We start from the raw sequence: 22,573 nt of genomic DNA on the forward strand, positions 1-22,573 counted from the left end.
CACAGTGAACACACAGCCTGCCCTCCACCTCCTCTTCCTCATGCCCACAGAGGATGTATTTTCTCATGACAGGCGCTTTGATGGCGGCTTTGTTTCTCTGACTAGTTGACAGCAGAGTCGATAAAATGTCTAAAATAATTACTTGGATCAGAAAGTGCCAGAGTCATGGCGATGGCTGCTGGGGAGGAAATAATTCTCACTCTGGTTTAAACATTATCTCATTTAATGTGTTCAACAGTCGAGCATTCTGCTCCAGCCTCGGTGCTTTAAAAGAATGCTTTAAAACTGTTGCATCATAACTTCATTAAAATGTGTTAACTGCAGGAGAGAAGATCTAATTGTTTCGCTTCACTTCACAGGCAGAGCTGTCAGTCAGATGCTTTTGTGTGTTTATGTACTTCACATGTTTCCAATGCTTCCAATGTCTCACATCAACATATACATATGCACATACTGTACATGTTCACACACCAATGCACAAACTCACACATCCTCAACTTTTCATGCAGCAGCAGCCATAATTAAGCACCTTTCCCAATCCCCCTAACCCAGTTTCAACAATCAGACTAAATATCCCTTCTAATGTTTGCCATTTTTTCATGCAAGGAGGATTAGCACTAAGAGCCAAATCTGCTCCTTTGCTAAGATGAGGCCTTTAAAAGGGTTTTAAACCAAGCGATCCCACACCCCACTGTGATGCAACATGTTGCAGTAAGAACTGCTTGGGTAACAGTCTCTCTTTTTATACCATGAGTTGCTATTTCACCACCTTAATATGCATAAATGCTGATCTCTGAGAATCTAAAGAGCATATCTGGCATTACTTTAATATATTCTACAGTAATACAGTGGAGTTGCAGTTCTGCAAATCTAAAGACTTGAGTTCATTGATTTTCATGAGGACAGTACCTGCCATCAAAAGGCCTTTAAGCACTAATAAAAAAAGAACACTGTGGATTACCTTCCCAATCTGGCATGCAAGCATGAATTACAAGAAAAGAGTTGTCATCTAAACACTTTCATAGCAGTTAATGTGCAACTGTGTGATGATACACAGTTAGTGGCTTTGCTTAGGCATCGGTATCTATCCATCCATTTTCTTATGGACAAGATGACCGTAATTGTCTCGTCTTCAGCCACTTTTCCACTTAGCGACTCATGGATGGATGAATAGCTAGATGGATAATTCTTTGATCCCCAAAGAACTTACAGGAGTGCTGGAGTCTATCTCAGCTGGAGCCACATGAAAGACAAACAACCATTCATGCTCACACTCACACACGGATTATTTGGATTTGATCAATTCACCTAAACTGCATGTTTATGGAGAACCTGGACAGAACCTACACAGACGTGGAGAGAACATACAAACTCCGCACAGAAAAGAGTGTAACCTGGGATTCTTAAGCTGTGAGTTGACAGCTCTAGCCACTGCACTACTGCGTCACCGGGTAACAGAACGTCGCAACCAAGACAGAAGACATTTTGTTTTTTTAAGCTAATGAATCCTGTTGTGTCAACAAAATATGTGGAACTGGTAAAGGCAGTTTATCTTCTGAAATTTACTGTAATCAGTACAGTACTCTTAGCCTCTGGCAATGAAAGTTTTACCTGTTTCACCTGCCAGCCATTTCCAGTATTCCTCTGGTGGCTCCCAAAAATGTAGTCAGGTGACAGCTAGAAAGGAGAAAAGAAAGAGAATGTGAAGACAGGAGCAGTGGTCATCTGCTTTTTTCATTCATTCATTCCTTTACTGTAACAGCAGGGGGACTGGAGCCTATCACAGCTGACATTAGACAGGGGAAGTTGCCAGTCACTTGTTATATTTCATAATAAAATACCCAGATTTACAGTTTTCTGTATAACTGTATAAAGCTTAACTTATGTTTGCTTCTAACAAACTTTTTATTTTGGTGAAAACAGAGTTCTTTCTTCGATAAAAGATTTTTTCCGGTATGGTTGTGTTCACACTACCATCTAAAAACAGGATGCTCATTTAAGGCATTACATCCTGCCAACAAAAAAGCATACACTCAAATAAATCACACACATCCACATAAATACTCACAGCAGCTTGTGGGGACAAAGATAACGTCAGCACTAACCCTATTAGTACACTATTAGCAGTAATATCAACTGGAACATATTCAGTTTCATTTAAACACTAGTCACTCCAGTGTGATCAGTGTGATGAGCAAATCACACTCCACCAAAGAGTAAATAACACTGTGTAAAGAATGAAATAAACTTACAGCATAGGTGCTCATTATCACTAATCACCCAGTTACACAATCCAGCTCGTTTCTCAGGTAAAACGTCCCGTTGAGTTAAAGCTTGATGTCTGTTGTTTTAAATCATAACACACTGAGAGACAAAGTGCATGGAATCATTCATCTCCTCCTCTTGTGTCATCCTGCTAACACTTCCCCATTCTAGACAGAAGCTAGCTCTATCAGCTAGAGAGATCATATGTCATGTAAAGCAGCCAAGAATAATTGCAGTGGAACTTAGCAAATATTTCCTCATTGACTGCTGTCCAGCAGGATTTTGTACGTAAATGTGTCAGCAAATACAAAGTCATTATGTCTTTAAATTCATTTCAAAATGCAATTATTAGTTATAAATATTGCAGTCATATTTATATTTATGATGAACTGTATTTAGCATAATAGTATCTACCAGCAATGACACACCTCCTTTCAAAATGATTTAACTTCAGCACTTTAAAAATGCCTGCAGCATTTCAGTCTTGTAATCAGTGAGTAAATCAACAGGCAGCAACACTAAGACACAACTAAAACAAGGCAGTCACAGAGTGCAACATCCCGCGACACCCCTGAATTCAAAATTTTACCCTGACCTACTTGCATAGGTCGAAGATCAAAGCTAGTGCTCTGACATAAGTTACATGAATATTCATGAACTTATGAAACATCACCCTCCCCACCCCATTCTAAAAAAAAAATGGGGTGGGGCACAAGTGCTTTGATCACACTCACACTGGCCTTATCCCTCGTCTTTCTATCTTATCTTGTTCCTGAGTGTATAAAAGTTGAAATTTGACCTTGAATTAGTTTTCTCAAGGTGAATGTCATCATCTGATTTTCATCCCCTTTGCTGCCCGAGTAATGTGTTTTTTGTTTCATTTTTCTATCTGCAACAGTTGCAAAAATATTTGATGGACTAATTAACGGACGGCCGGACGAATGGACAAACACACAAACACTGACAATCACAATACATCACCGCTTTGAAGCGGGATGTAACAAGAACCAAGGCAGTCACAGACTGCAACATCCCGCGACTGCAACATCCCATGAATTCAAAATTTTACCGTGACCTACTTGAATAAGTCATAGATCAAAGCTAGTGCTCTGACCAACTTTCATAGATCAAGGCACTAGCTCTGATCTACGGTCTTACATTGGTCTTCTCCCTTGTCTTTTTATCTTATCCAGTTCCTGAGAGTACAAAGAAGGGCTTTGAACCGGTTCATGGTACGAAAACGAAAAAGGGAGACTTTTGGTATTTTGGCAGGAACGAAAACGAAACCAGTCTCCCAGTCACAATTTAATCATAACAGGTAAAACACTGCAGTGTGTCAATCTTAAAAGTGTATGATTTAGACATTAACTCATTGGCTGCAGTCATTTTCAGTGCAGTGTGTCCCCGTTCTGCCAGCGCTTTGTAGATAGATAGATAGATAGATAGATAGATAGATAGATAGATAGATAGATAGATAGATAGATAGATAGATAGATAGATAGATAGATAGATAGATAGATAGATAGATAGATAGATAGATAGATAGATAGATAGATAGATAGATAGATAGATAGATAGATAGATAGATAGATAGATACTTAAATAATCCCGGAGGAAATTGCACATATCCACTGCTCAGCCACACACCAGGAAAAAACAAAAACAAAACAGGACATACCACAAGACATACACTACACTAACAGACACATGCAGCATTAACAGTACATATAATAAAAAAATTAAAATATAAACAGTATAAAATTAAATTAAATTAAATCCAAATCCATCTAACCGTGTGCTGACCTCGCCACCTCCCCCCGGCTCCTCCTGAGAGAGTCATTGTACCCCCTGATGGCACGGGGCACGAAGGAAGGCCTCAGTCTCTCTGTGGAGGCGCTGTGTGACAGCAGTCTGCTGCTGAAGGTGCTTCTCTGCTGGGAGAAGGTGGTGTGTAGGGGGTGCCTGGTGTTGTTCATGATGGCCCTTAATTTAGACATGGTCCTGCTCCCTAGAACTGTCTCCACAGACTCCAGGCTCAGCCCGACCACTGAGCCCACTCTGCGGATGAGTCTGTTAAGATGGTCCATATCTCTTTTCCTGGCCCCCCCACCCCAACACACAATGGCGTATGACAGCACACTGGAGACTATGGACTGATAGAACATGAGAAGGAGCTCAGGACAGATGTTGAAGGAGGCCAGCCTCCTCAGGAAGTACATCCTGCTCTGCCCCTTCTTGTACACACAGTCCGAGTTGAGTGACCAGTCCAGTCTGCTGTCTAGCTGCAGTGCCAGGTACTTATAGTTTCCTACCACCTCCACCTCACTACCCTCGATGATCACTGGCTGTGGAGAGGGAGATGCCCGCCGGAAATCCAGCAGGAAATCCAGCATTATATTATTATATATTATTATTATTATATATCAATATTGTAGCAATATTGAGCTATGGGAGAAGCACAATGAAGATCTGTTGTTCAGCAATAAATAACATGGTGGAAGTTATTCTTGTCTTATTTCATGTAGTGTCTAAGTAGGCGGCGTAAGCCTTAACTACAGTGATAAAACTTGCATAAGAAAGTGGTGTAGTGCTGTGGTACTGTTTACTGTAGGGTAAGGGCATATCTATAATTATAGTCTATAGTATATAAAATAATTGCTTTAGTTGCCAGTTTAAAAGTCCTTAAGTTACCGTATTTTGCGCACCATTCGGCTCATTGTACAAAGAGGTGCAGTCTAGATAACGGAGTTTATTTCTGTACTTTCACACACGGCGCACCTTATTGTTCGGTTCATGCTAGCTAACGGAAGCAAAAAGGTGACTGTGGTTGACTGTGTTGTACTACGTATTTAAATTTCAAAAAATACACCAAACTTATTTTTTACTTACTTACTTTTTTTTTTTTTTGATAAATCTGTGCTAACTCCTTTGAAGCCCTCATCTTCGGTCTGCATTGAATAGCTCGGCAATGTCACTATAGCTGACCGTCTGGTTTCCGGGTGTCTGTCCGGTAATGATGCCAGCTTTAGCAAAACATCGGACAAAAGTCAAAGCAGACACGTTAGTCCCTGATCCACAATCCACGCACATAGGGTGTAACTCGCTCGGCACTGCCTCCCAGTCCTGGTAAACGTGTGTTCACGTCTCTCATCCATCACTCCACGCAGCTTAACTTTAAAAGCTCTGTTTACGCCAATGTCCAGCGGTTGGAGCTCTTTCTTTAATTCTCCCGGGATGATGGCAAGCTCCGAATTCAGCCATTTCATGTGGTTTTTGACAGAATTGGTGGTGTGGGCGTGCATGGAGTCACAGATCAAGAGAGATGGCGAAGCGTGAAAAAAGCCACCCGGTCTCTTTACGTGAACAGGAACAACCGGAACTGATAGCCTGGCATTTACATGTTGTGTCGTAAGCATGTATCTTTGCTGACGCCATTGTCGGGGGTCTTTAGCCAAACAAATGTGGTTAACAGCATACCTGAACCTTTCTAACCGGTTCAGGAATGTCAGTTTATGGGTGGAATGCGAAACCAGAAACATTATAATTCCATTTCTGTTCGGAAAGAACCGATTGGCAAAAAATTCTGGTTCAAAGCCCTGGTAAAAAGTTAAAATTTGACCTTTATCTAGTTTTCTCAAGGTCATCATCTCATTTTCATCCCCTTTGCCCCCCGAGTAATGTGCTTTTGGTTTCATCTTTTTATCTGCAATGGTTGCGAAGATATTTGGTGGACTAACGAACAGACGGACGAACAGACGGACAAACGGACAAACACATGAACACTGACAATTACAATACATCACAGCTTAGAAGCGGGACATGATAATGGCAAAAACTACCCTATTTATTCGAGTATTACGCGCAAAATTTTCTACCTAAAAAAGAACTCAAAGTTTGGGTGCGCGTTATAAACGAGGACTGGGGTGACACGCTTAGATGTATTAGTATACAGTATTATTTGCGCAATGACTTATTGGTCGAAGATATCGCTGACCACAATCGCAAAACATTGAATGCAACCACATCTCTCGACCCACAAAACGTCCATGGTCGATTTTTAGTAACAGTATCCAAATCATTTGCGTGGGCGATCTAAAATAAATACCGGTAATTCATGATGGCTCATGCGCATCACTCCTGCAGAGGCGAGGCGTATCTAAGGAAATGGTATTCAATAATCAAATGCCTCATCAGCAGACCTTGTCGGATGGTGTCATTTCCGAGAATTCTTATTATCTGCTGTGACGTATGATATTTGATTATTGATTAGCATTTTATTAGCTATGCCTTGTCTCTTCATTTCCTTTCCTCGCCTCGGCCACACTGAAACGTGAGTTACCGGTAAGCATTGCTGGTGTATCTGATGATGAATCGGACTTTGAAGGATTTTAAATACCGGTAAATATTGTTAATTTTATTTCGGTATTGTGTTCATAGTTTACGTTGTCAATAAATGATTTTTATCATGGACGCACGTGTTTAACAATGTTTGGCACTTAAAATTCTTTGTCTGAGCCGAGAAAAAGTGAAACAAAATTTTATACCGATTTTTAATCGAAAATTAGGGATGCGCGTTATACACGTGTGCGCGTTATACTCGAATAAATACGGTAAATGTAAAAATTAAAACCTGCAAATCTGCAGGCATGATGTTACTCAAGTGTAAGTTGAAAGCTGCAGTAGGTACTTTTATAAAATAATTATTTGTCACCTCATCTTCAGTCCCAGCAGGCTGCTGGGATAGGTCTGGGTATACCCCAGACCTATCTCCAGTGCAGGTAATTTAGACTGAAAAATTCAATTCATCTGAATTGCACGTTAGAGGAGGTAGGACGAAGCCCAGCTGGAGAACCTGGAGACACGGGAAGAGCATACAAACTGCGCACCGAATCTGGAACCTTGTGAGGCAACAGCGCTCCCACTGCACCACATGTTTTCTAAAATTACTATATTTACACAAAAAAATAAAATTTTATTTGTTTCTTTTATGACAAATAAGCAAAAGTGAATTATTTCATATTAGTAACTCTAACCCATTTATTGTCATTGATGCCTCCTGTGACACCTGTAGGTAAACTGCAGGATATTTTCTGATCTTAATCTATTTTCAGATAAACGTCTAATATGAAGAACACCATGTTTGAATGACTAATATGGGTCGCTCAGGTTTTAACACCTGTGTTATGAAGTATGTATTATATTGTACATTATTGGAGAAGTTCCTGTTTGGGAATTCATGTAACACAAAATTATAAATGACACATGTAGGTCAACAGATTGTATCTCAAACTGACTTGATGGGGGAATCACTGCTTTGATCATGGGGTGTTTTTTTAAATGAGAAATATTACATTTTATATACTGATGCAACACTGAGGCAATGCAACCTTGAGATGTAAAATGCTTATCGCTAACAATCTGAGTCATGTAGCTTGTGTCCCTGTACCGCACGGATGTTGTCATTGGTTCGTCTGACAGGTCCATTTAAGTTACTTACAGCTAATTCACTAAATCCCTTTTCAGTGAGTGGTGTAAATTCTTCCACAGGGAATGGACAGTGGTTTTGATTATTCACAGCTATCTAGATTTTAAAATGTCATATAACTATAAACAACCAGTATTTTCTTCAGAGGCTGTTACAAAGTTAATAAAGGTCAAGAAACTTATGGACATGCCCTGATGTCAGAGCAGCACCAAAATGGATGATTTTTTTCTCCTTAGTATATTGCCCAAAACATTTTCATGGCAAGTGACTTCTGTGTCATTGGCTCAAACAGTCAAAGCTCTATCTTGAATATTTAAAAAAAATTACTCCTTTATATTGTCCAAAACCTTCCCTCAGGTTTCATGACAATTTGTCAAATAATTGCTGCACAGTCCTGAAGACAGAGAAACCCACAGGTGCCAGTAAAAACAAAAACTCCTTGGTGGAGGAAATAGGAATCTAAAATGAAAGACTAAGGTTAACAGGCCTTTTGACACCTCTGAATAACCATATGACTAATGATAAAACACAAACCAACCACACACTAATAACTGTCTTTACACACAATCATAAACATAGTTTTAAGCCTCTAAGTCCAAAGATCTTTGTTATGAGAATCCAGTGGAAAAACTGATGTATTAAGTTATGATGTGGATGTATCTTAAAATACACACATGCAAATGAAATAAATGTGTGTGACAACAGGAGAACACATAAGACAGAATGTTTTCACGTGTTCAAAGGGAAACTGTTTCATCAAGCGTCATCAAGAGGCTGGACCTCTAAAAAATTTCTGAGGTGTTGTAATCTTACCCCGTGTGTTGCTAAACTGCCAGCTTCAGGAAGTGGCAGCGACAGATGTTTGGTTTCTTTGGGTAACTCCTGTTGGTGTGGTGCCCTGACCTGTCAGAGAAATTTAAAAAAACACAAACATACAGACAGTGAAACAGAAACGATCTTCAGTACATTTCTATCAGCAACATGCTCAAATAGGATCACAAAGACTGAAAGTTTACTTTCTCAAAGGTACCATGTACTGAAGTGTGGTGTATTGTCTGTATCAGTTACCTCTGCAATATTCATATGTTCTCCAAAACAGCCTGACTGATGCTGGAATTTTGTTGCCAATGCTAGTACCAATTATAATAGGAGAAAAATATAAAATTGATGTATTGTTTGGATCTTTACAATTGTCTCTTTATTATAATCTGGGAAAAAAAGATGCAAATTAGGTGAATATCTGATAATATATACCTCAATATTGATATATACTCATACCAGAGGCAATTTCTCTAAGCCTATAAGGGAAGCTGAGTTTCCCCTAAAATGTCAAAAATTACATGGTCAGCTATGTACAGTTGTCAATATCTTGTTGACAACAAATGTGTTAGAACACATTCATCTCAAACATGGGTTTGTTCAGAATCAGCTTATCACAAGTCGACTGACTTGATTTCTTTAATGTCTCATACATTCATTAGTCCATAGAAGCTCAGTGTCGATTTGGTTCAATGAGACTGCATAGAACCGTTTCTTTTTACATTGCCTGGAAACTCAATGGTCAGTGGATAAATTCCACAAATTTGTCCTGCTCTGCAACCCGCTCTGCAACCCGCTCTGCAACTTTGGGGGTGGATAGAGGAGTGGGCCAACCTCAGCCAGTCTGGATGCTAGGCTTCCACATGATGGGTTGTTGAGACAACTCGGGGATAAGAAAGTCATATCCATCATTTCATCCACTATACCGATCAATGACCCAGCCACTATAAAAATCCAGCATCTCAGAGGTCAACGTAAGTCAAAGTGAGAAAGTTTCTGGTAAACAAACTCATATGTCTTCCCATGAGCAGTAAACCCTACTACCAAGAGCGGAATCCATCCTTTGATTGCTGCATGAGGAACCTTCTCTGCATCACCTTGTATCTGAGTTGAGAGTAAATATGTGAGCAGAGTGCTCGACTTTAGGTCTGATGAAGTTCTTTGACTGAAAATGTCCCTTACAGTCGTGACACACAAGTCAAACTATGTTAGCATATAAATGAGCAGGCTCTTCAGCTCCCCGCCCTGACAGTGTCTGTCCTTTAAAAAAGAAGATTTCATATTTAAAACCATTACAGCAAAAACAAAAACAAAACTAAGAGGTAATGCTGGCTGAGATGGATGCCCTACTTTGCTGATGGTGTGTCCCCGGCTAAGGCGGGGAGGTTTCCAGGACCTCTCCTTGGTAACACTGTTGACATAGTAGCTTCTCCCTGATGAAGGGTCAGAGTAGCGTTCCCACAGGTCCATGGTCTGAAGAGACTGCTGACCCAAGACCGGGCACGGTGGCTCTGAGTGTGACAGACTTTTCTCTGGCTGCATTTCTGTGTAAATTGGGGAGTCCTGCCAAGTCAGCTGGGACAGATAGGACTCAGTTGGGACCTTGTAGATAAAATAAAAGAGTGGAACAAAGAAAAAGTTCAGATGAAGAAGACGGGGAGTAAAATGAAATACACAATAAATACTTGCATAAGAGATGTTGTATAAGGAATGGTTTTTGTCATGCTGAAGACTACTGTATGGCAGCATATCCCTCCTTACTTGTGACTACCATGTGAATAGTTTCACATTTATAATCGTAAATAATTCATTTAAAATGCAGGAGACTGCCTTGGGACTATTTTAAAATGTTTTTAATAAACATTTGGTAGAATCAGTGAGTATTTATAGTTGCAGAATAGTTTGTTTGTGACTCAGTGTAGACTTCATGGCCACATCTCCATCATGGTGAAGGAACTTCAGCCTGTGCATATCGATGAAAACACCAGTGAATATCACCAGTATTTCACTAGACTGTGTGTGTGTGTGTGTGTGTGTGTGTGTGTGTGTGTGTGTGTGTGTGTGTGTGTGTGTGTGTGTGTGTGTGTGTGTGTGTGTGTGTGTGTGTGTGTGTGTGTGTGTGTGTGTGTGTGTCTTTGGTGCTCTGTTTGTTCATTAGGATGGGAGGGACTGTTTCCTTATGTTGCCACATGGCTCTGTGTGTGTTTTTGCACACCATTACAAGGCTGCAGCCGAAACAAGCTTGACCTGATCACATTACCGAACAAGAATGTGCATGTTCAGGATAAGGCCATGGAAGAAGTACAAAGGCAGACTGCAGCAATGAGAACACAAACAGTCAGCTGAGTGTCCAGAGAACTCACTGAGGGAAATAAATAAATCCCACCGCCTCCTATTGCAGAATAACCCATCAGACTTCAGATTAATCCAGGGTTTATAGAAACGTGAACATTCACCCAGATAGACAGGAATAAAGTGACGGCAACAAGAGAGAATGTCTACAAATCCAATGAAATTAATTATGAGGATATTCATGAAAGATCATCTTTCTACAATAGATATACAGTACATACACGAACTGAGACATAAGCCTTTCAATGATTGACCTATTCGGTTCATCTTTTTGCATAACACATAGCTGTTGCAGATGAACACATATGGTGTGGATGTATGTATGTACTGTATGTGTTGGGGAGGCACATGTCAAAGAGTAGGGACTTGTTCTGTACTCCAGGGGACAGCACTGAGTCTTGAGCTCACCTGTTGCTTCTTTTTACACAGTTCTGCCGATCATCCTGCAGGTTTAGTCTAAACCAAGAATCTCCCAATGTTGTCAGTCATTTTAATATAATACAATTTCAGTAATTTAGAAATGACATGAGAAAATAACTTTGATTTATTAAGTGACAGTCAATATATCTGGTAGCCTTGTCTTTGATTTGTTAGGATCATTTACTGCACAAAGAACTAATTAAAATGAACCACATTTTCTGCAAAAGAAACATTAAAGCTGATCCTTTAACGTTTGTTCCAAGCTCTTCGAAATGTCTGTTGATGTGATTGAGAGCTTTATAAATAAAAGTTGATCGAAAAATTGATTGCTGCTCAAAGCATCTGGAAAGTTCTGAAGTGCAGATGTATCCCAACTAAATACTGTCAGTGCACTGTTATTACATACTGGCTCACTAGCATGGTTTACTTGCGTGTCTGAAAAGTGTGAAAAATTATCCCATCATAAATATCATTGGTTAATTCTTTCCTGCAAGGGCATGTCGAGATATTCACTGGTCTGTAAATAAAACTATAAATATATGTTATAGCTATAAAGCATAAAACTAGAACCAAGGCAGTCAGAGACTGCAACATCCCGCGATACCCCTGAATTCAAAATTTTACCCTGATCTACTTTCATTGATCTGTGGTCTTACTCACCCCGGCCTTCTCTCTCGCCTTTCCATCTTATCCAGTTCCTGAGTGTACAAAAGTTGAAATTTGACCTTGACATAGCTTTCTCAAGGTCAAAGTCATCATCTCATTTTCATCCCATTTGCCGCCCGAGTAATGTGCTTTTTGTTTCATCATTCAATCTGCAACGGTTGCAAAGATATTTGGTAGGCTAACTAATGGACGGACGAATGGACAAACACACGAACACTGACAATCACAATACATCACCGCTTTGAAGGAGGATGTAATAAATGTAGCAGCTAACCACTGAATATGTTCAACTCCAATAAAGATGAAAATAAATTCCTTTATAATTTAAATATGGATGTGGAAAAAGCAGGTGCAGAAAATGCCTGGTTGGATGGATTTTTTTATCTCTATAAAATAAATTACTGATTTAAAAATAAAAATTGATTTAAAAATACTGATTGTATGTATGAGTCTTACCACTGAGACAAGTAGCTTAATCTAGTTAAATTAAATTAAAAAAAACAAGACAACATGATAATACAAAGGTTACTGCTAACATCATCCTGTTTTCAGAACAGCAGCATTTTCATGTATTTGTTTGCTTGAAAGCCTGTTTTTTTTTTTAGCTTAGAACGACGTGTCTACAGGAGAAGATTTATAGGCAAGAGGTACAAGAGCCGGTCACCACTTTATCAATTTAAATATACTTAAAATAAACACACTGTACTTTAAATACTGTTTTTCCAAACTCATGTTGTTTTATTTCTAATCAGTTTAGTTTATAGTTCATGAAAAGAGAGGTCTTAAAATCAGTAAAATACAATCATAAATAATTTTTGTTTTTATGCTGAATATGTCAATTAAATCTCACGTTATGCAAATAGTGCATGTCTTATTTGTCTTATACACATCTAGAATAATCCCATTATTGCAATCCTAGCTGGATTATTTTTGTCTGGTATTTTCTGGTCTCTGTCACTGCCTGGATTTTGTGGTAACACTTTGGTAAAGGTTTTCTGGTTCAACACAATGTTGTCTCTGTGCCCAGAGGCAGGCCCACATGTGACTATTGTAGAGGAATTGTATTGACTTACACGGAGCACTGAACTCAACATCATCCAGCATCTTCAGGACAAATGTGACTCTGAGTCAGGCTTCAACAATTAACGTCACTACTGCTCACTGAATGGAAACAAATCACTGTGGGCAGGTACGGAGAGAATACTTGAAAATCATTTCATTTCATTACTAATGAGTGTTGTGTGTAGGTTTCCACAGACTTGTGGCAATATTGTGTATACGAACAAATTGAGGCAAATTGCCATAAAAGCAAGGTTTTAATTACTCACTTTTATTACTTCAAATTGACGTTTTCCCCAAATTATAAACATTTTTTATAGTGCATGATAAAAATGTATACAGTAGCAAGAGCAAGTCTTTCTACGTGAAACGTTATGACCTGAATGTGGCTGAAATAATCCTGCTGGCTGGTATTAAAGGCTCAAAAAAATAGGTCCTCAAAAAGAGCGATGGACACAGAAAAGTGGAAAAAGAGATAAATAGAGCGCTGTCATCTCGACTGAGATCACAGCCACCATCAGAAGGACCTGGTGGTTCAGTGGAAGCAAAGTTTCTTCAGGAGAAAGTAATTGAGAGGTTTCTCCAAAGGATGAGTAACAGTTCATATTTATCTCTTGTGTAATCTCCAATGATGTAATACACAGCAGTTCTGACGTCATGACAATGGCAACTTGATTGCTGCTGGTGGAGGATTATTGAGGTCAGCTACAGACGAAGATCAGATCCTAGCTGTACACAGTAATCTGTCTGGATTCCACAAAATTATTTTATTTCATTTTGTTCAAAATTAATATTACTAGAATTATTTGCTTCACATCAATGAAGGTAAATAAACGTAAATAAATGAAATGAAGGTAAACGAAGGTAAATAATCTGGTGATTCATCTGGTTTACTGTGAATAGTCACATGGATAAATGCAACCAGCTGCTTTATTACAATGGTGGAGCTCTGACCTGTAAATCCATCAGATTAGAGATTTTGTCAAGAAGAGGAAATCACAATGACTCTAATCACGCACTTTCTGCAAGGCAATCTACATGTGATGGATTTGTTTTGCCTGTTCTCATCTAATCTTCAAACTAACTACAGAAAGAATTCAAGAAAGAATCAACTGAATTTACAGTTGAGAATGAAGTTTGATTTCTTGCCATCAAATTAAAATAAAATAAATAAACTTAAACTTATCACTTTGTCAAATAAATAACACAGGTTCCGTTAAGGTTATCAGTTTTGTTAAAAAATACAAACAAAAATACATTTAAAAAACCAGTGCTGGATTAATCTGTTTTTTCCTTTTCCTCCTTCCGCAAACTAATTTAAAACATTTTTGCCTGAAAATTTTATACGTCCCATATCAAATTCTATTTGATTAACTTGACACACCTGCCAGACATCTAACTACATTGTATTTGAAATGTATTGCCCCAAACTGATCCATGGTCTTGAATTTCAACTGTCTTAACGTTGCTTAAATAAGCTTTCTTGAAAGCATGCACACTGTTTGTCTGGGCAAACCATTAAATGTTAATCAGCACCTGCTACAAGCCCCTGCTGATGTGGTGCACATGTGTGCACTTCAAAGTGCACATGCACACTGCCGGTCACTTTGCACACATTTTTATCTTTTTCTCTTATTTTTTAATATATAACTGTTTATTTTTCTACACTAATCATGGAGGTACCTTCACTCTCAGTTAGCCGACTCTAACAGCACCGTGGCTTCTTGTCTATGCAAAAGATCAGCTGATTGAACTGAAGCCACTGGTATTTTTTTCCTTCGTAGAGTTGTAGAGAAATACTGTCTATAGCGTGTTTGAAGAAGGGAAAGAAACAACAGATGAGTATGGAGAGAAGTCAAAGGGAGTATCAGGAAAGTATTCTGATGTGCTTCAGTGAAACGTGGCGATGCATAGACATGCTGAATAACTAGGTTTTCATTGAGGGCTCCTAGACTTTTCAAGCTGTCAAGGATGGTACCGGGTGTGGTGAGGGGAAACGTGGTTTTTCCGATCACATAAACTACATTGAACTGTTGGCTGTCTGGCTCGGTCCGCTAACGCTACATCACAGTGAGGACAACAAATGCAAGCTAGGAAACTAAAAACTGTACATACCTGTATAAACATTATTATCCTCTTATCTATTCTCTATTTATTATGATTTCTTTTTAGCTCTTCATTCTTAAATTCTCCTCAATTCTGACATTCTGACCACATGCTCCCCGAGATACAAACAACCTCTGACTGATGTCTAAATGTTCATAAAATGCTGTATTATATTTGCAAGTTCCTATTTTTTTTAACAACGTCTTCAGCAGGACGTTGTCACACACTGCTATCTTAGCCTGAACACGAACTTCACCTTGGGGATGAACACCCCCTTATCCAGGGAGAGAGGGGTGTTGTCCTGAAGACGGGCTGGGCTATGTCTCTCGCTTTTGTCAATATATCCTGTTGTTACATCGAGCTGTGATGTCACGACGAGCCCTGATTCAAAAGGAGTCATGTTTTGGACTCTTGGAAGACTTTGTGGTTGTACAGTTGACACAGGACCATACAACCATGAAACATACATTGAGACCTGAAAAAAACATGCTTTCCATAATAGGACACCTTTAATTCAAGTTAATGTTTGTGCTTTATCTGAGAGAATTGGATCCAAGTTGAAGAATAACTTGGATTTACAGTATTTTCATAACATGAATGAGTAGCCCTGACTGTATTTAAAATCATTGAGCAGATATTTGGTCTCCTTTAAAATATTTTTACAGATATTTCAGTTTTGAAAGGCATTTCTGACATCTGACTTGGTCAAAGCTTTATTCAAAACCAGCCGATTCAAGCATGTCCTACTTTTACCTAATTGAAGGGAAATTCTACTCTTATTCATAAGTTTTTAGACAGATGGATCAGCAACATTGAGAACTTCTCATATTTAAAAAAAATGGTTCAGTATAAATCATCTCAAAAATTCTGTCCATCATTCATTCCTACCTGCAGATGGTTGTTCTTGCCAGACGCACCCACCATGTCCCACTGGCTACAAGATTTCCTGGGCATCCTCTGGTAGACCCTACTGCTGAAGCCGCCGCCCACCTCATCATAGGGGTTGTCTGTCACATTTTCAGGCAGGTTGCTCGAGCTCTGGCTCCTGGTGATCATGGGGACCACCCTAGGGTTCCGGGGTTCTGTTCGAGTGGTGCCAGCAGCAGGGGAACCAGGGACCATGAGATGGCCTGATGGGGAGGGGGAAGAGTTGGGGGTAAAGGTAAATCCAGAGAGCGGCAGGGTGGGGTAGTGTCCTCCACCTGCGCTGGTGTGGTTGTACAGGCCATGGAAGGCATTGTTTGAGTTGAGGTTTTCCATGGAGCGATACAGAGGTTTGTTCACTGAGGGAGAAAAGGAAAAAATAATTTTAATTTACTTAATAAAAACATCTTATTTACTATACATACCAAAAAACATTATTATTAAACACAATAAAACAGTAATTCTTTCTGCTTACACCTTACCGTGATGCTGTTCATTATAGATGGCTGCTGTTGGGCCGGGAGATAGTGACACCATTGGAAAGATCCTGAGGTTGGAATTGAGCGAGGCAGACATGACAAGGCGCTGTGGGGAGGCTATCGGAGCGATGGGCACCTCTGTCACGTATGTAGCAGGAACATACAAGGGCTTTGTCTTACTGGCTGCCCCAATCCTCCGCACCTGTCAAAGAATGTGTTTCTAAATGCTTTTGCTATTTTCGCCTACGCAGATCCACTTAGTTCAACCAAGCAACAACTAACAGATAAGACCTGAGCGCTGTGTAACAATGCTGCTTTGCAGTTCCTGTGACTGAGTGGACTGATAACACCCACAACTTCCCTTTACGAAGAGATTTTCTGCCACAACGTTTCATGGACTTCACACGTCATTTTATTCTTATCTTTATCTAAGTTTGTCCAGTCTAGATAGTGATTTACATGGCTCATGCATCTCAAATGTTTGGGAGTTGAGATGGGGTTCAAGCTGATAGTCAAAAAGATGGTCTACAGAATACTGCAGATGATGCAAATGATGATGTGTTCCCAAAGTTGTTGGTTCCACAGACACAAGAAAAGAAAAGTTTTCTAACCTGCCACCAGTCAGAGTTGGTCTTTTTCAGGAGAATAAATCTTTCTCCCTCCCTGATGCAGACCTGCCGCCCATCAGAACCACGATAGTTGTAGTCATATTGGGCCTCCAAGACCACTGTGCCACTGGGAACCCCACAAACTGTCACCCCCCTGGAGGCCACTGCAGGGGTGGCAATAGGCTGCTGGTGGCCCACAGAACGCCGGCAAGTCCCAGGTAGCATTGCTCACCACAGCAAAGTTCAGTAAGCGTTGTTGGACGAGCACTGATGGGTAATACGGGTGGAGCTGGTCAGGTAAGAACATGGCAGGCAAGACAGGAGCCTGGTCAGTGCCATGCTCTGAAAGAGAAGAAGAATGAGACAGAGGGAGGAGAGATTACTGTCAGAGAAAAATGAAAAGATGTCATGTGGTGGCGTGCAGGTGAGGGGAAAGAACAGGAATCACTTTAGCACTAGATATGGATATGGGGTTAATCTGAGGAATAATGCTCTGTGCATTACACTGAAAACCTGTTTTTCTTTATTTTTCTCTCCATGGAATGTCTTGATACTGTCATAACGATGAGGCATTGACTGTCCATTGAAAAGTTGTTGAACTTCTGCGCTAATAAATTACTTAAAAATATTTTTTTCATATTAGCACTCATTATCAAATATTGTATTATTTATTTTATTTATTTATTTATTAATTTTTTGGACATACCCACCTATATACTTGAATAATATCACTTGAAAAGTCTCATGCTGTCACACTGTCACCAACTCCACCCGTTACCTGTCAAACAAGCGCCCTGTCACAGTTGGGTGTGGGAGTGCTGGTGCGTGGCAGGGAGAGGCCAAGCTTGTGGGTGGAGCCACGGCTCCACACCTGTTACTGACTGTCACACCTGAACTTGTTTTGGGCTAATGGCCCTGAGGCTTTTTAAGCCTCGCCCAATGAGAGCTGGGTGCTGGTGCATTGCTCATGTTTGGTTCCTGGTAGTCTTTCCTGATTTTGAGTTTCTTGTCTGTCTGGAGAATTTTTGAGTTTGTTAATAAATTATGGATGACAGTTTTGCCTTTGGTGTCCTGCATTTGGGTCCATACCCCGACATACGTGACACGCCCAACCAATCACGGCGCCTAACCGATCACGGTGCTGCCAGAAAGAATCACGTGAACAATATGGCAATATGGCGTATGTTAGGAGAAGAAATAACTATGCATGGACTTCTGTGTTAACAATTTTGGAGTGTCATAACTGTTCCAACAATTTTCATGTTTTTGAGCAAAAAGTCCAAACAGCAGGAATAACACAGAAAACAGCAACAAATTCTGAGTGAAACTAGCTGGCTAGCACGAACAGTCTGTAGCTATGGTTTCTGTTTGGAATGGGACAATCGATGTAGAATCCAAAATGCTCCTCGGGCATCTGACAAAAACGCTCTTTAAGTAACTACATACAGTTCTGTTCATGTAGTCAGCGAACAAAACTATCACTTCTCTAAAATTTCTTTTCCACTTGCTCTTTTGACAGGTGCCTTTTCCTTTAACGTTAACACCTTTCCCAATCTCACGATTAGTTAGTTTTTATTTCTCCTGTTAGCCTGCTGACATTCATCTTCGCCATGCCCGCCTAGCGCAATCCATGATTTGCCACGTCGTTAGGTCACCACATTGATTTTGGACTACGTTGGGTGCACTTGGTTTATAATACCAATACATTTATTTCCATATGTTTGGTATGCAGTCTGATATTGTTTTATCGTCAAATTTCCACGGGTTTCCGCTAGTGTTAATACAACAGACTTCACACCTTTATCACATTTACAACATCAACAACAACATCTGAAAAATAAAGGGCTGGTGGGTGGAAGCCAATAGGCTTGTGAAATTCCCGTCCCCCAGAATCAGCAAAGGTCTCTCTCATTACAATATGTTGTTAGCCAATTCAGACATTAAACGATTTCAACCAGTTCATACATTGAATTTTAACAGACGTTCATACCCTTATCCACTCCCAGATGTTAGCCTTTGTCCCAGATACAACCTAGAGCATAACCATGTTTATATTCTTCCTAGGAACAGCAAGGTTTGTTAACATCATGGATAGTCAAAACAAGAAGTGGACCTTGCCAGTGTTCTCCAAAAGAATATAATGATCATATTAACCTCCCTCAGCAGACCGTGTTTATCCAAGAATTAACCAGTTTGTCACAGACACTTCAACAGTTTCACATTCCATTATATTGTCAACAGATATCAACACGCTCTTTTAAGTCTCAAACTTAATGTTTAACCCTCCAAGCATAAATCCATGTGTTTTTGTTCATTAATCCATGTTTCTGACATTGATGATCTTGAATGTTTTTTCAACTGTTCTATGGAATCCTTGATGTGTCCAAAAATTGGTGGAGAGCTCCCACTATTGAAGTGATTCTGTTGTACAAATCTTTGGTCTAATAACAACTCTTGCGTGTCTTTATTGCTCGTATGTCCCCAACTCCTCTGCACTCCTGATCATCATTGTTTTCATCTGCTCCAGACAAAGCCCCTTTGTTTTGATGAAGATCCTGCAGTTGTTCGTCCAGGTGTTGGAATTTTGGAATTGTTGATGCCGGTGATGATCACATCATTTATACAAATGCTTTGTTCCAATTCATCCATTCTATGTTGTCCTTGTTCTAGGACAACCATTCTTTGTCCTTTTTCATCTGTGTCTTTCTGCGTTTTCTTCATGTCATCCTCCATTTTTTCCATGCAGTCTAGTCAGTCAGTCTGGTTTCAACTTTTCTTTCAGCTTTTTATCAAGCTTTTCTTCCAACTTCTTATCAAAGTTACTCCTGAACTTATTAAAGTCGCTCTTTAACTCATCCATAGAAGAGACCACCCAGTCTAGAGCTTCTTTCATATTTTTATTGTCATACTCCTCCAATTTCCCTCTTCCTCTCATCATTTTACAGAGAATCAATGAGTCAGTGAGAGTCAGTCCATTATACTGTAATATAAATATCCCCCAGTTGTTTGTACTATTTTGTTTCCCTCTGACATTTTCAAGAAAGAAAGAAAGAAAGAGGATACTTATAGATGAACTTTGATTTAATGTTTGATCACCTGATTTGTCATTTAATTTATTAAATCAAACTCAAAAAATCATCACATAATCATTGTAATGGAGAAAAGCAGGTCTTCACATTTGTTTAACAGAAAAAATAGGGCGGTATGTTGGCTTCTTACTTTGCACAAACTATTATAGGCAAATTAATTGGAATTTTTTTCAGTCTACCTGATATGTATTAGGAAGAAACATCACAGAGTATGTTTGTTTGTACCCCCTATTGTCCATTACTTTTCAGTGGTCCTTGAATCCTGGTAGAAAAAAGGAATATGTGCGAATGAATAAGTCATGCGTTTGGAACATGTGAAGACTGCGGTAAACCCAAAATAGCATCAGCCTCCATCTCTCCACCTGAGCCAGCCTGGCTAGGCTGAAGGTTGCTCTGCCCATCGCTTACATAAGAGAGCATAGAACTTTATGTCAAACGCATACTATAGCAATGTAGACATGCACGCAAACACACACACACATACACACACACACACATACACACACACACACACACACACACACACACACACACACACACACACACACACACACACACACACAGGGAAACAGCACATGGTATCTGACAATAATCCCTGTCGTAGTCAGGGCCAGCCCATCTGAGTTTGGTTGAGAGGGGAGGAGAGGCAGCAAACAAGACAGATCCAAGAAAGACATGCATGATCTTAGTGAGGGTGTTGATGGGCTGGGATGCCGGGGAGAAGAAGGGAGTAAGAAACTGATGATGGACAAGATAAATCAAAGAATAAAAAACGAATATACCAAAGCGCTCGAGTATAAAAAGAGCAGGTTGGGGCAGGGCGGAGTTGTGAGCCATGTAAGGGCGATGAAATGGAGGAGAGAGTTAGCCGGCTGAATCTTGATAATCCTACTGTTTTTAAATCACAGAAATAAATCTGTGACCCCCACCGCCATGGAGAATTACAGTAAAATCCCTCTAACCCAGCATATGGACACTGAGGAGCTGCCAGCCTGCCTGGTAGCTACAGCAGACAACTCACAGAAAAGCATTTCCAATGCACCTCCTCAAAAAAAATCCATCAGTACAAATATCTTACATTACAAACATAAATACAGGAGACTAGACTGATGTGTGCTGAGGTCATACACTCGTATTACATAAATACATTAGGGTTTAATTCTCTTGTCAGCTTGACTATATGTTATATTTATATATGTGTAGGACAAATATCCACTAACATAAAAAAACTAAATGATCCTTAATTGATAAAGGGACTAAACGCTGATTGGGTTTTGTACAATTATAACAGAACCATGTAAGGGAAGCTTATGGTGACATGAATGTGCATGAAGAGTACGGTGTGATCTGATGACTAAATTATGTTTGAACTGACTTTTCAAGTGAACCTTAGAGACTATGTGTGAGAGGACAACTCGCTGTCTTTTCATGCAGATTGAGGCAAAGGTCAGACGTACAAACAGGAAGCTGAAAACTGACATGAACGTTTAACCACAGATGGTGTTATAATCTTTCACTCTAGAAATTTCTTGCTCTGACACGAAGCATTTAAAGCTCATTGAGTCTGTTGTCTCTTCAATACAGAAAGTGATGCTGGCTGGTTCTGTTTTCAAAACTGGCTACTGTAAGTAGCGACAATTACATCCCAACTGGGCGCTGAAGCAGAATGCAGAGTGTTTGATTCTGGATAGGACAGAGTGTAATTTAGTATTTGAGCAAGCATGGAAGAATTACATCATAGCCTGGCTTCAAAGAAATGCTAAAACTTAAGCAGGACTAATTCATACAATCTGTCCACAACTGAATTACTTTCTTCACTACTAAAAATGAAGAAAAACAAAAAGAGAAGGAAAGAGCACAGAATAAATGCATCCATAAATTACATCCAGCTACATTGGGTCTTTATCAGACCACACATTTGCTTAATTAGGGACAAAGTTGGACACAGTTCCTGCACATGTTCAATTCACTCATAATGAACAAGTACAAACACTTCACACAGGCCCAGCTGCCTTTATCATGTCATATGGCAATTTGACATTTACAGCACGGTTGTGTTATTCACTCTTTATGCACATTAACAACACTCCCAAAGGGATCTGAGTGCTTGTAAAGGGAATCAGATCAAGTCAGGAAACGGGCTGTTAGCCTTTCTCATCACATTACACTAGATTTCAATTATTGCTGACTTATTCCCAAAAGATATTTCAAGGCTACTTAAAGGAAAAGCAAAGGAGAATGCCAATGAAAAGGAACTAAATCAACATAGCACAAAATTTACTTGACGTTTAAACATGAATT

The 22,573-nt window shown here is 39.7% G+C and overlaps 1 protein-coding gene across 3 annotated transcripts in view; it reads right to left on the bottom strand.

The window, feature by feature from the left end:
• The window catches only part of arhgap9 (Rho GTPase activating protein 9), a 46,507-nt gene that overhangs the window by 14,170 nt on the left and 9,764 nt on the right, over positions 1-22,573 (bottom strand). For all 3 annotated transcript variants that reach the window (XM_068315719.1, XM_068315717.1, XM_068315718.1), the window contains exons 2-7: positions 17,187-17,525; positions 16,579-16,777; positions 16,061-16,455; positions 9,920-10,171; positions 8,564-8,653; positions 1,612-1,677 (exon numbers count right to left, since the gene is read on the bottom strand). In XM_068315719.1, the coding sequence (XP_068171820.1) occupies positions 1,612-1,677; positions 8,564-8,653; positions 9,920-10,171; positions 16,061-16,455; positions 16,579-16,777; positions 17,187-17,408 (1,224 nt within the window). In that variant the 5' untranslated portion in view covers positions 17,409-17,525. The remainder of the gene's footprint in view (positions 1-1,611; positions 1,678-8,563; positions 8,654-9,919; positions 10,172-16,060; positions 16,456-16,578; positions 16,778-17,186; positions 17,526-22,573) is intronic.

This window comes from Antennarius striatus, chromosome 5 (genome assembly GCF_040054535.1).
Source record: "Antennarius striatus isolate MH-2024 chromosome 5, ASM4005453v1, whole genome shotgun sequence".
Classification (NCBI taxonomy): Eukaryota; Metazoa; Chordata; class Actinopteri; order Lophiiformes; family Antennariidae; genus Antennarius; species Antennarius striatus.